A 14,529-nucleotide genomic window follows, 5' to 3' on the forward strand; every position below is an offset into this window, starting at 1 on the left:
TAAGTTTAAAAATGAAAAACCTCCCATAAGAATGAACGGCGGAATGTTCAGAACTTCAACTTCTTTCTGACATCGATGACGTCACAGCAGGCCACTCAGGATCACAGACACAGCCGATCACGCAGGGAATCTGCTTTAACATCCTTAAACCTTCACCTAGAAACTCCATTTCAGTTTTAAATGGTAGATAAACTTGACCTTTCTAAAGCCTCAAAATATCTCATCACTTTATCAATTAGCTTTAGAGTTATGAGCATTTGTTTGGCACTAGGCACAGAAAACTGCCCCATTCACTCCCATGTAAATTTCTCAAAATCAGAATCTGCTTATTTCAAGATTTTCTCTGTGTTTAACTCGTTATAACTCACACATTTTCTTCTCAATACACACAACACTACACCTAAATAATCCCCAAGGGGTCTCATCTCACACCGTCTATCCGGTTAAGCCATAGAGTAAACCTTTCCTGAGTTATGACTGTTTGTTCAGAGGGTGCAAATCGGACTCAAACAAGGCTTCTCCACTAAGAGCTGCATAATAACAGAGCGACAGTTCATTTGAATGACCCCCCCCCCAACACATACATCTCTCCTTCTCACACACACACATACACACACACACACAGAAACACACCACACACACACACACACACACACACAGACAGACAGACACACACCACACAGACACACACACACACACACACACACACACACACACACACACACACACACAGATACACACACACTTGCAGCTCTTTTCAAGCACTCTTGTAGTTCCTTCAGGAAATGCACATCTAGATTAAATAATAATTTTAATAATTTATTAAAAGGTTAATTTAAAATGTTTGTAAACACTTTATCATAACAGGCTCCAATAAACAGCAACTTAATCATTACTGAGTAGCTTGTGGATGAGTGTTATTATGATAATAATAATATATAATATAATAATATAATAATATATAGTATAATAATAACAGTTGTATAACAATAAAAACAGTTATAGTAATAGTACTTTAATGGTGGAATAATAGTAATACCAACATTGTAATAGTAATGTTGGTAATAACAGTATAATAGTAATATAACAAATATATAATAGCTACTAATTAATTAATAAATGTTATGTTTTGGATGATTGTGTGTGTGTAGATATAGACACAGATATATAGATATATAACAAAATGTAAATTTAAAATTATGTATTTTTGTTACTTTTAATAAAATACATTTAATTTTATATTTCTTTACTTATGATTCATTTGCTATTGTCCTCATGACCCCCAGCACAAATATCCCCACTACGTCAGAATGTTCCTGTTTTCCTGTCATTAAGTGGACACATGGTGCCCACTAAGCATTCCTAACACACACAAGCAGGCATGCACACAGACGCCTTTCCCACCACATCCACCCACACATCCCACACACACACACACACACAGCTGGGGAAGGAAACGTAGTGCACATGAGCTACTCTGACGGCCGGTCACAAGTTGGTGAAGCACACGCCCTTCACACACACACTGCTGCCTCAGGCGCTGCATCACTAAACTTCAGCGGGACTGGGACTGAGTAGCATGCGCACATAACAGCCACAGCCATGCAGAACCACCAGAAAGAACGTCTGTACAAAATCCTGGTTATCGGAGATTTGGGAGTGGGCAAGACGAGCATCATTAAGCGCTACGTTCACCAGACCTACTCAACAAACTACAGAGCCACCATAGGAGTGGACTTCGCTCTCAAAGTCCTCAACTGGGACTCAGAAACGGTCCGCTTGCAGCTGTGGGACATTGCAGGTAAGTGTGTATGTGTGAGGTATAAGGTGTGAGCGGAATTCCAGCCTGGAATATTTCAGAAGACTTCTGATGACATCGGTTCTCGAGTTTAACAGCTGTAGTTTAATGATTAGCCCCATAAAGGCTTGTGCCACATGCTTAGATCTCACTTATGATCTAAGTTCTTTCTTTATTGGGTGTTGAGAGGAAAATGAGGAAAAAAGCCAGGTAGCCTGTAATTTTTACGACCTTAAACTTGAGACACATTCCTTTGAAAAAACAACACAGTTATCTGCATCGCTGGTCTCCAACCCTGAAGCTGGTCCTGAAGCTTTTGAACCTCAACCTGGACACGGTAGTGTCCAACTGACCACCAAAGCTATTCCTAGAGCTCTGAATCTGAATGTCTGATAGACCTGTTCTTTATTAGTCCAGATTTGCCATCATGAAGAGTTCAGATCCATCTGTAATCCATCCCATCTGATCTACATAATCAATTAACCCAATAAATGGCCCGGGGCTGCAGACAGGCCCAAAGTTTTATTACACGCTTTTACAAACTAATAGCTCCACCTGTTTGCATTGAAGTCTCTGTAGTTACTAAATAATAAGTCTTAGTATGTAAGAAGCCTGGGATTTTAAGAGGTTAACTACTGAATTCAGCAGAGTTGGAGCTGGACTCTTCAGGAATTGCCAGGATGACCACTGATCTAGACTATATTTGGCATTTGGAATATAGCTCCAACTCGAATAAGATGCAGTGGCACCTCACGTGACTCTGGAGAAGCATAAGCCAGCACTCACCCTCTCTGCCTGGTACCACACTGTGATGACCTAGCTAATGGGTGTAGTAGGCAATTGGGGAGACAATTGGGTTAAAAATAAGGAAATAATTCTCATATATGCTTATATAGACTAATAAAGAGCAGCTTATCTGCCAGAGATAAGAAACGAATCGGCAAGTAAAGGAATCCTCAGACTGCTCAGGCCTTTTTCCTCCAGAATGCAGTCTTAATCATCCAGATCCAGTCTCACGTGTCATGCACGACAGCCATCCACCCACCTCTCTCTCGCTCTCTCTCTCTCTCTCTCTCTCTTTCTCTGGCTCTCTCACACTCTTGCTCCCTCTCTCTCTCATTCAGCACCCAGACTCACTTCCCCACGTGGAAGGTATGCGTGCAATCATATGAGAACGGGTCTCATGTGAGTAAGATTTAGAGGCAAATCACAGGGGAGTCATTGTGGAAAAAATCGCTGTAAACAAACCCAAGAAAAGAGCCCTCAGACTGGTCTGACTCTTTATCTCTGCAGTCGGAAGAAACCTCGTATCTCCAAAATGGTAACTTTACAGGAGAAGGAAAAAACCTACTTTACTTTTAATGCACGTCAATGGAACCAGACATTTTGCCGAGTCATTTTGGGTCGTTTCTTTTGGTCCATTCTTCACGAAATTCACACACATTGTAAAGAGACACAGGTGTTTTCAAAATATGTCAAAAAATGAAAAGCAACAAAAATAGAGATATGAGGTTTTCTTATAAATTCTACCCCATATAAAAATGACACATCACCCTAAAAAGGGCTTGACATAATGAACTACATCACAAGGAGCCTTAGGAGTGTTAGCAGTATTAGCTGGTTTCTAGAAGATTCTATTCAGCTTGGAGGCTCAAGAGGGAATGTGCCTGTAGTCTTCGACTGGCTGGATCAGACTCATTACTGTTGGGTAATGGGTGCAGGAGTGGTCCTTCAACAATGGTCCTTCAAGGGTTCTTTAGTAAAGACAGTGGTTCTATATAGAAGCATAAACTCTCAAAGAGCCGTTTGCATGCTTAAGGTGTTCTTTGCATGGTGAAATAGTTGTCAGGTTGATGAAGAATGTGTCCAAAAGAACGATCAGTTTTAAAACCGGTTCTGTATAGCACCAAAAAAATGGTTCTTCTATTGTTACAAGCTTGAAATCACAACAATAGAAGAACCTCTTTTGGTGCTATATAGAATGCCTTTCTGAAAGGTTCACATACACGATTTTCATCAACCTGAAGTTTAGGTGTTTAAGTGACCCTTATTAGTCCCACAACGGGGAAATTTCACCTCCGCATTTAACCCATCCGTGAAGTGAAACACCACATACACTCTAGTGAGCCAGTCCCAGCCAAGAGTCACTTAGGAACCCCACTTTTTAAAAGCGTAGGACTACATTAAGACTAGAAATGAGCTTCAGATTGTATTGATATTGACTACTCTGGACTGCTGGACACTTTTCTATTGTCTCTGCATTGTTGACCTTTTTAGGATCTTCACTTATTTGCAGACTAGGCGACAATGTCACTTTCCCAGGCGCAGCTCCATAACTAGCTGACTGCATTCCAAAACCTCCACTTGTTCTCGAGCTTAACAATGATGGCCTAGACCAGCCGGTGCCACTGTGCAGCTCTGAGCCTCCAAACTTATTTATTTTATTTCTTCATCAAACAGATTTAATAAAGACATGGCAGTTCAGACTGGTGGTTCCCATTAGTGAGGCTACACTGTCACCTCATGATGACACTTCTTGTGGTAGTTGGTAATCCAGAAAATAAGATGCTTTGTATTACTTGACATACACCAGTCAGCCATAACATTAAAACCACCTCCTTGTTTCTACGCTCATTGTCCACTTTATCAGCTCCACTTACTGTATAGCTGCACTTTGTAGTTCTACAGTTACAGACTGTAGTCCACCTGTTTCTCTGATACTCTGTTACCCTGTTCTTCAGTGGTCAGGACCCCAATGGACCCTCACAGAGCAGGTACTATTTGGGTGGTGGATCATTCTCAGCATTGCGGTGATGCTGACGTGGTGGTGGTGGTGCGTTAGTGTGTGTTGCACTGGTATGAGTGGATCAGACACAGCAGTGTTGCTGGAGTTTTATCAGCTGCACTTTCTAAACTGAATATCACTGTCGTGGGAAGAAAACCTTGTATCTCCAAAACTTTACAGGAGAAGAAAAAAACCTTCATTACTTTTAATGTGAGTCAATGGAACCAGAATTTTTTACAGGTCATTTTGTCATTTTTTTTTTGGTCCATTCATCATGAAATTTACACACAATGTAAAAGACAACAGTTATTTTCAAATTATGTCAAAAACTCAAAATCAACAAAAATGGTAATAAGAGGTTTTCTTCTGACAGCAGCGATGAACAACTCTAAAAATATGCCTTTAACATAGGATTGCATTAATTGGGATATATTGTATATTAATACAGGACCCAATAAAATCCCTCTTATAACCACTGATATTTTTTTAGGGGGGACTTTTCCCTAATTTTTTCCCCAATTTATCCACATCCAATTCCACCCACTAGTTAGGACTCCCCCCCCAGTCACACGATACCACCAGCACTAGGAGGATGATGCTAGCACAGGCTTCCTCTGAGACCTGTGAAGCACCACTGCATCTTTCCAAACTCCTGCTCATGCAACGTCAGATGCCTGCACTGAGTGATGGGGGAGCCATTCTACCCCATCCAGAGAGACAGAGGCCAACTGTGCCCTCTTGGACTCCTGGCCACAGGCCCTAGCAACCACTAATAATTTTGAATCATTATAAAAAACATAATTATAGTGTAGAATAGCCAAGCTAAGCTCTGCATTCTGTATTCTACACTGTAAATCTGTATTGAAGAACTGCTGGGAGATATTCTAAGACTATCACAGCACCATGCCTTATCATCTCAAGATAATCCGTATGAAAGCACTAGAACTTGTTTGTTTGAACAGATACTCGTAATGGGGAAGATTAGCAAGACAGGTAGATCAAATAAGCCACAAAAACGTCATCAGTTTGGGCCTTAATGTAAAAAAACAGGACAATATCAGCACAAAGCATCACCGAACTTGTGAAAGTCTGTACTTCTCGCATGGGATTAGTTTACATGAGAAGGTGGGATAATGTGATTTGACCACTGGCCGTGTGTGACGCTTATGACTGATTCGTTTGGGATGTGAAATCTCCGTATAAGCTACAGAGATGGGAGTGGATTTACACACAACCTCACCTCAGCAAACATGTCAGAACATTTAACATAGCTGTTATTTTATCATATACTCTCATCATCTAAATGAAGTCAGTAGCGTGGGACCCTTATTAATCCCACAACAGGGAAATTTCACCTCCGCATTTAACCCATCCATGAAGTGAAACACCACATACACACTAGTGAGCACACACACACACACACACAGCCCAATCCGCAGCGCCCGGGGAGCAGTTGGGGGTTAGGTGTCTTGCTCAAGGTCACCTCAGTCATGTGCTGTCGGCTCTGGGGATCAAACCGGCGACCTTCCGGTCACAAGGCTGGTTCCCTAACCAAAGGAGTAAATCCTTTTTGGGGTGACTCCACACATTAAAACTTCAAGGACATAATGCCATTTCCACAGGACATAATGCCATTTTATCAACCTGTCAGTTTGCACTGGATTAATATAATCTGGGGTTATGGCTGTGTAGTGGGTAAAAAGCATCCTTTTTGACGCAAGAGTGTGAAGTGCATAAAAATAACTGACATTCAGATCCAGGACTGAGAAATGCTGTTATAGAAGTACATTACCCCACCTCCTCGTGTAAAATTAATCCAGTCTGAATAGTGCTTAAGGGGTGTGCTGATTACGCCTTTTCAAGCCCTATAAAGCATGTTTCTTTTCATAACTATGAAGTAATGCATGCCATCACTTTAACAAGGTTACCATCTCACACACACTCGTTCTTCAAAACCGCTTATCCTACTGGGTCACAGGGGGAGCTGGAGCCTATCCCAGCAGTCATTGGGTGGAAGACAGGATACACCCTGGACAGGTCACTAGTCAACCGCTGGGCAGACAGACAGACAGACATTCACACACACAGTGACACCTAGGGGCAATTTAGCATGTCCAAGTCGGCCTGACTGGACTATGGGAGGAAACCCACACAGACGCAGGAAGAACATACACACTCCACACAGAGAGGATGCTGGTTGCCCGGCTGGGGAATCGAACCCAGGCCCTTCTTTCTCTGAGGTGACAGCACTACCCACTCCATTAGCGGCTTGATTTTTTACTCAGCTATGTTCATGATGTTCTGAAGTAAATAGATGTCAGTTCAGCTACAGAACCTTATTGTCTCAGCTGTCACAACGAAGTGCTGCCTAGAGCACCAACGGCGTAAACAACTGTCCCAAACAACTGTCCCTGTACTGAGGGTGATCTGAACCATTCAAACCCATACTTTACATATGAATGGTTTGACTGGGTTAAAAGAAGCAGCATGGCCATAAGAACTACAAACAAACTGAACTGAGACCACCTCTCAAGGTTTGATTCGTTTTTCGGGCCATGTAGAGGGGTCTGAGTTCGTTTGGCGTGTTCATATATGCCAAAGAAACCATAACTCAGCAGTCTCGGTCCACTTAAGATGCTGAAATGGCCCTCTGTGTGAAAACGCCCTAAATGTTATTGGAAGATACCGTGAACTATATGCAGAGTTAAGCACCCATTATACCCTATTGTGAATCAACCCCTGATTGGCTGATTCCACTGTCACTTTCTAATCACGTTGGCACTTAATTAGATGCTCAAGGCCTGCTGTCCAACTCCTTAAGGACTAACTCAACAGGATAAGCCAGCTTGGCTGTAGTTTCTGAACATCTTGAACCTGTCAGTGTGCAGTTTCTCCATAAGCCACATGAGTAAAGCACTTGTTATGCAGCTGCTGTCCTATGGTTTAATGTTCTATCTACTCTCTCTCTCTTTGTCTCTCTCGCTGCTGGGGAAGGCCAGGAGCGCTTTGGGAACATGACGCGGGTTTACTATAGAGAGGCCATGGGAGCGTTCATTGTTTTTGATGTCACCAGGCCTACGACATTTGAAGCAGTCAGCAAATGGAAGGAGGATCTGGACTCAAAGTTGACACTGGCCAATGGCAAAAGCATTCCCACTGTGCTGCTGGCCAACAAGTGTGACCAAAGCAGAGACATTCTGACTAATAATGGCCTCAAGATAGACCAGTTCTGCCAAGAGAATGGATTTGCTGGATGGTTTGAAACCTCAGCCAAGGTAAGGCGTATTATTGACATCGAATGCTTGTACATTAATGTTTCCTTCATTAAATAGTTCCCTGAGCCACAATCCAAGCCATTGTAAAAGTATATGAGAAATACACTCCCATGCAGTTAACGGTTTTGGCCTGGACAGAGTCCAGATTTAAACGCTAGAGAGAATGCATGGTCTCATATTCAACACAAAGTAGCTTGGCAATGTTTTTTTAATTGTTTGAAGCCCTAAAAACTGAGTGGGACAATGTTGGCTCCTCCTTCTGCAAAAGACAAGTTTATCTGCAAGTTTACCCACAAAACTCCACCATTTAGAGAAATCAAAGGGAAAAGCTAACATATACTGTCACTTTATCTATTTGTTTAATTCTTGCTAATTTACTGACTGAGGCCCAATAAATTAATGTTTTGCCGTTTTGGGCAAGGAGTTTATACATTTGACCAAACATATCAGTTGAATCAGTTGACCGCTGCAAAAAAGGAGTCCTGCCTTCCGTAGTAACTGTTGCTATGTCTGTCAAACTTTCAGCACAGGCCACCTGGTTCATGTAGATCATCATGTATAGGCCAATTTATAGTAATAAAATTAGGGATTGGAAAATCACATTTACGTCAATCAAATCAGAGAAATCTTTTAGCTGCTGGCTGTTATTCTGCAAATTCTCATGTCTAATAAGGAGGAGGATTGAGCAACTGAAGCTAAAGCTCAGACTGGAGCTAGGACAACTCATCTTAACATTAGGCTTCATTCACCGTTGGGATTTGTTCTTAGATAAGTACAGAATCTATGCTCACTCAAAAGCAGAAAGGGGTGAAATATTCTGTAGACTTAGACGTAGACCTTTTCTCACTTAGGGATGATGTTGGTGAATGAGGCCAATGAATCTATAATGTAAAATTATTGCTGTTAATCATAGTAAAACGAGAGTATAGCAAATACAGTAACCCAAATAAAGTGTACGTTACTTTTTAGTCTGTTAAAAGTTTTGACATCGAGCTGTGAGTGCGGTCAGTGACTTGGTCTAATCCTATAAGTTTTCACAGCCTCTTAAAGCAGTGGCTCCCAACCCCGGTCCTTGAGGACCTGTTCATAACACATCTGATCCAAGTGATCTGCTCTTTAAAACCCCTTCCAGACTTAAAGTGGGTGTGTTGGGTGCAGGGAAAACACTAAAACGTGGGGTTGGGTTGGGAACCTGTGTCCTAGACTACTGATTCTCAAATGCCGCCACCACCAATGTCACTGCAGGTGTGCTTAGAGTGCTTAGAGGCAGCTGGTTGAGAGATGTGTCAATCATTCTTTCTCAAACTGTCAATTCTGCATTAATGTGTTTTTTTATTTAAAAGTGCTGTACAGAATAATCTTTGAGCATTGTGTTACTTGGCAACTTTAGGCTCCAAATTATATCGCTTGGCCAAAGAAACTTTACCTTGAACCCCAACATCACCGCATAGCTGTGGTTAGCTGTGGTAAAATCACTGTAACATGTGGCCAATCACGGCTTACCGCTTTAATTTATTAAACAATATGTAAATACCTTTTGACTTAGTATATGTGCTGTTCATCTCGTATATTCTTGGTGATATTACAGCGTACTGACTTTGGCTTTGGAGAAGGTTAAAACCTCCCTTCTTGATATTTACTATTTAAAACAGCAGTTCAAATTCATTTAAACAAATCCTAATAGAGGGAATAACAGTGGCCTGACTATCCAAGCTGAAGCTGTAGGTTTTGTGTCCAGTTGGCTATAGCCTGACCAGAAATGTGGACAGTGGATTGTAAAAGGAAGTGGTAGCACTTCATGTGTCCTCGTGAGGCAAAAGGGGAATTCTGCAAAATGTCCTGAAAATTTCCGCATAATTAATCTTAAGATGTAAACAAAGTCACTCAGAGTCGTCTGACATGAAACGAGCTATTCTGCATTAATTTACCTGCAATTGTTCACAGTGGTGGTGATTGGAACCTGGGGTCATATTACAGAAACATCCTAACTGTGAAATCTTATCTTTTTTAGTCACCATGACAACTTCAGGCAGGACTGAATTTAGGACAGTAGGCACTTTCTGTCTATTTTAGGCCTCAAAACCCTTTAAATCGAATGTTTTCCCACCTCAGCCTCTTAAAATAAACACAAGACAGCTATTTTGACCATAAATGAATAATAAGCAACATTCTCATATACCTCAATATGTTGATATTAATGCAGTAAAAAAAAAAAAAAAAAGAACTTTTTCATTAAAATCTTAGTTTTCAGTCATTTTCATTTTACATAACTGAAGGCTATTAAATTTTTTTTAGATTGGCAGTTAGCTAATTCTAACAAATTTACACATTTTCATTATTATTATTACTACATGTTTACTTTTCAGCTGTGCATATTGTTACCCTAAAGTTAAGCTATATGTAGTCGGTTGTTTAGTAACAGACATGTCAGTTGATTATCAACCTCGATCCAGTAGTTTGGTATTTCCAAAATTGAGGTAAAATGTTGTAAGATAACATATAACTCCTAAATTAAGACAAGATTTGCTTCTGTAAAATGAATTCCCAAAAACCTTATCTTGACCGTGTCAAAGATGTTCAAAACATTTAATGTCTCTGAAACAGTTATTAGACAAAATTCATTAGACAAAAACCATGTACTTGAGTTAAAGTCGAGACCCCCAAGGTAAAATATTCCTCCAGTAAAAGTAGAAGTTCCTCCCTTTAGACCTCCACTTGAGTAAAAGTACTAAAGTATTTGCCTTCAAATGTACTTAAGTATAAAGTAAAAGTACTAAAAGAGTAATTCTGGCTCTGATGTCCTGTTATCATTTTTATAACCAGACTGGCTTCATGAACTCATTTCAGGTGAAAGTCCTCCAGCGTCTCTCTTGGTAAACCAGTCTTTTAATAGAACGTCATTAATTAGTGACGCTGACGTCTATTAAAATGATCAGAAGCACAAAACACTGAAGGTAAACAGTTTCCATCAGGGAGAACCGAGTGGCTCTGAAATCACTTTTTACACACAAGCAAAGTTTCAGTTTCAGATTTATTTACAACTTAGTTCCAAGTTTAAGTTGAATAAAAACTGGCTTTAAACTCAGGATCACAGATGAGCTCCTTTACTATGTTGATCTGTAGGCGTCTGTTCATAAACATAAACCAGCCCAAACTCATTTACTATAAAATGAAATGGTGTTTGTAGAAATTCAGAAAAAAGCCGCGTCAGTCTCGACTGCATATGTGGACGTATTTCTATATTGAGCTCTATTTACACAAAGTTAGGTTAGTTCATCATTTATGTTGAACAGACTCTCCCAAAGTTTTACGCTGCTGCGCTGACGTTGAACCGCGTGCTGCACTGGGTCGGTATGACCAACAGGTCAAAACCAGCTCTAAACAAAGTGACCGCTGGGCCCTGATTGGTGCTCTGGCTTTGCGCTTCTTTCGTTTTGACATGTTACGTTTTTATACACACAGAAACCAAAAGGAACGACAGATTTCTCAAAATGTAGGAGGAAAAAGTCGGATATTAGACTCTGAAATGTAGTGGAGTGAAAGGAGAAAGTCGCCCAGAAATGGAGAAACTTCAGTACAGATACACAAAAAATACTAAAGTACAGAAACTAATTACATTTACTCAGTTACTCAGTTACTGTCCACCACTGCAAATATGTTGCCTCATGTCTGAGACATTGTTTTCCCATAGTTTCGAGAGAATCGTTTTAATTTGATTTAGTGCAGTTCAGTTTGTAAAACACTGAATAAAAATCTTTGTAGTTGCAAGTTTATTATTTTTTATTACAGCATTTTTATGAGGCATAACAGGTTCTGCTCCAACTTATTAAATCTCAGAAGAAAAAAAAAAACATGATGCCTATCAAGTATCATGATATAATAGCTTTTGCCATATCACAAATAAAGTTGTTTACTTTATGGTCCATGTTAGACTATTCAACTGTTCGCTGTTTCTCTTTTAGAAAACCCTAATGAGCCTCGTGTAGTCGGCTCAGGCCCTAATGGGATGTCAGCCGCCCAGGATTAGGAGATCATGAGGAAACGTGCATTATAAGTTACCTTTGGAGACCTCTAATTAAGTGCTCATGAATATTCAGGACCTAATTACACCTGACAGTCACGCCGAGCAGTTGCTAAGGGAATAGGAAGGGGTCTGACACTCACTCGAGGGCTCGCTCATTAAACCTAATGAAGACATTCTGCATTCGGGATGCAGCTATTTATTTATTTATTTATTTATTTATTTAGTTTCAATTCAGCTCCCCTGTTTCGTTCATCCGTCACGAAGTCTGAGCTTTTTTAAACGAAACCCTCGCCTGGTACAATTTCACGTCTTTGAATAATTCACTATGACTCTCCGACCTACTTCTGGGCGAGCGGAGATCAAAGCGAGACCTGCTATCGGCTTATGATCAAAAGTGGTGGAAACGATCAGATTGTGCCGCGGGTGAGCGTCCGTACCACCCCACACTGCTCAGTGCACTTTCATGTGAGCAATTGGTCACAAAATTTCACATTTCTTTCCCTAAATCCACTCAATCAAAACGTCTCCGTTCTGCCGGATACTTTTCGGAGAGGGAATCTGATAATGTAACCGGTATTACAGTGTGATTCCATACATTATGACTCCACTTACATAACTGATGACCACACCTCCTAAACGTCCACCATCCTCTGCTCCTCGCAAACTACTCTGCATTTTGGAAAAGCAAAAGGAGGAGGGAAAGATTAACCTCCTCATTCTCATGCAGCTCAGATCCGAGTGCCCAGTTTGAGCCCCGTTTGAGTTGGAGATGTTAAGACCATCCGTGACAAAGCAGAAGACAAACTAATCTTTTTTGACATTTGTGAAAAAGTTGTAGCTACCGGGAGACAGTCAGTTGGTATTTTGGTTGTTGCCATGCCAACACCAGAGATGAAAGTGATTGACTGGCTGCAGGCAAAAGTTTGCAAAAATGTAACCGCCGAGTAATAACCTTGCATTTTTAACATCTAAGAAGTTATACAACTAGATATATTGATGATTACCATGATAGGAAACAATTAAAGCAATTTTATAATACAGATCATTATAACAATATATGAAGTGTGAGTTTATTTCTAACTGTTTTAGCGCTGTAATTTGACGTGAAAATATTTCTACAGTCCACATAGGTTTGCTGCTTCTCCTAGAGCACTAACATGCTCTCTTCTCTATGTCTGAACCAATGAGTGCATGTCCAGATCGCCTGGTAAAAAGACTTCCCCCACTCACTGACAAGAGTTGACCAAAACACATGTAAGATGATGGTTGAAAAGAGGCTGTTTCCAGATTATGTGGGATCCCCTTCATACCACTTTCTGTCACCATGTATTTTTTCCACTGATCTTGATTCCATGACTGTGTAGTTTCTCAGGTTTCATTCAAAAGCATACCTGAAAAGCAAAATACACAGGAGCAATTTGTGAAGTGGTTTGCAAAAAAAGCACCATAATTATTATTGAAGCACAGCTTGAGCTTTTCTTGTTCTCTATATTAGCTAATTATTAGAGTATTCTCTTATACTACTAATAATAGAACATTAGAGAAGTCAACTGAAAAATGTTCCCTGGTCTCACTCTCACAGGAAAACATCAACATCAACGAAGCTTCAAACTTCCTGGTCAAACACATCATCGCCAGCGAGAACGACATCCTCAAATCAGTGGTTCCAGACACCATCTCACCCCAACTGACCCCGACCAAAGAGATGAGCTGCTCCGGGTGCTTTAAGCCCTAACAGAGAGCAAAAGCAGCCCAGAGAACGTCTGTCTCCAGAACGGAGGACTGCAGGACTGAGGACCTTCTGTTCCCACTCTGTTATCATACAGCTGGAGCAGGACAGCAAAGACAAGTGTGTGTGTGTGTGTGTGTGTGTGTGTGTGTGGGGGTGGTTGGTTGGAACATAAAGAGGAACCCAATTATATATGAAAAGGTACTTCAGTGATTTCAGTGTTCTTGGTTATTTGTGTGTGATGACAGTTTACACACACTCTCCACTTTATTAGAAACACCCACCATCCTCTTCCCCTCACTGGTCAATTTACAATGAACATTAGGTCCATTGTAAACCTGTATACAGTTACTGACTACAGTCCATCTGTTGCCACACACAATTTGTAGTTTTTGACCACAAGCCTGCTAGTGATCAGATAATGTGTGGGTGGAGGACTATTCTCAGCACAGCAGTGATTCTGACATGGCAGTGTGGTGCTAATATGTAGTGTATCACGTACAGTAGCGTTGCCAGTTTTGTCATGATTGTATGTATGTCACGATATTTATATATCTGGTCACTATATATATACGTCAGTGTTACTCCAGTGCTGAGAATGACCCACCACCCAAACAGTACCTGCTCTGTAAGGGTCCATGGGGGTCCTGACCACTGAAGAACAGGGTAACAGAGTATCAGAGAAACAGATGGACTACAGTCTGTAACTGTAGAACTACAGAGAGCAGCTATACAGTAAGTGGAGCTGATCAAATGGACAATGAGCGTAGAAACAAGGAGGGGGTCAGAATGTTATGCCTGATTGGTATTTGAGGACAACCAGGAGAAATTCTGGGCTTACGTGGGCTTCTTAGGGAAGGAAGCAAACTGCGTATGAAATTTCATAACCAACCCAGTGCTTCATGAAGGCAAAGCTCA

At 40.8% G+C, this 14,529-nt stretch overlaps 1 protein-coding gene across 1 annotated transcript; it reads left to right on the forward strand.

Moving 5' to 3' along the window:
- Positions 1-1,465: 1,465 nt before the first annotated feature.
- rab38b (RAB38b, member of RAS oncogene family) lies at positions 1,466-14,278 on the forward strand. The gene is made up of 3 exons (XM_017691413.2): positions 1,466-1,801; positions 7,578-7,858; positions 13,465-14,278. The coding sequence occupies exons 1-3, from the start codon at positions 1,603-1,605 to the stop codon at positions 13,615-13,617; spliced, it is 633 nt and encodes a 210-aa protein (XP_017546902.1). The 5' UTR covers positions 1,466-1,602; the 3' UTR covers positions 13,618-14,278.
- Positions 14,279-14,529: the final 251 nt, after the last annotated feature.

This window comes from Pygocentrus nattereri, chromosome 18 (genome assembly GCF_015220715.1).
Source record: "Pygocentrus nattereri isolate fPygNat1 chromosome 18, fPygNat1.pri, whole genome shotgun sequence".
Classification (NCBI taxonomy): Eukaryota; Metazoa; Chordata; class Actinopteri; order Characiformes; family Serrasalmidae; genus Pygocentrus; species Pygocentrus nattereri.

What these genes read in the sequence shown, in the direction of transcription:
- rab38b (XM_017691413.2), top strand. Translation starts at nt 1,603, where the DNA reads ATGCAGAACCACCAGAAAGAACGTCTGTACAAAATCCTGGTTATCGGA. An exon ending in GCAGCTGTGGGACATTGCAG is followed by an intron (nt 1,802 to 7,577) that starts GTAAGTGTGTAT and finishes CTGCTGGGGAAG; the next exon opens with GCCAGGAGCGCTTTGGGAAC. An exon ending in GGTTTGAAACCTCAGCCAAG is followed by an intron (nt 7,859 to 13,464) that starts GTAAGGCGTATT and finishes TCACTCTCACAG; the next exon opens with GAAAACATCAACATCAACGA.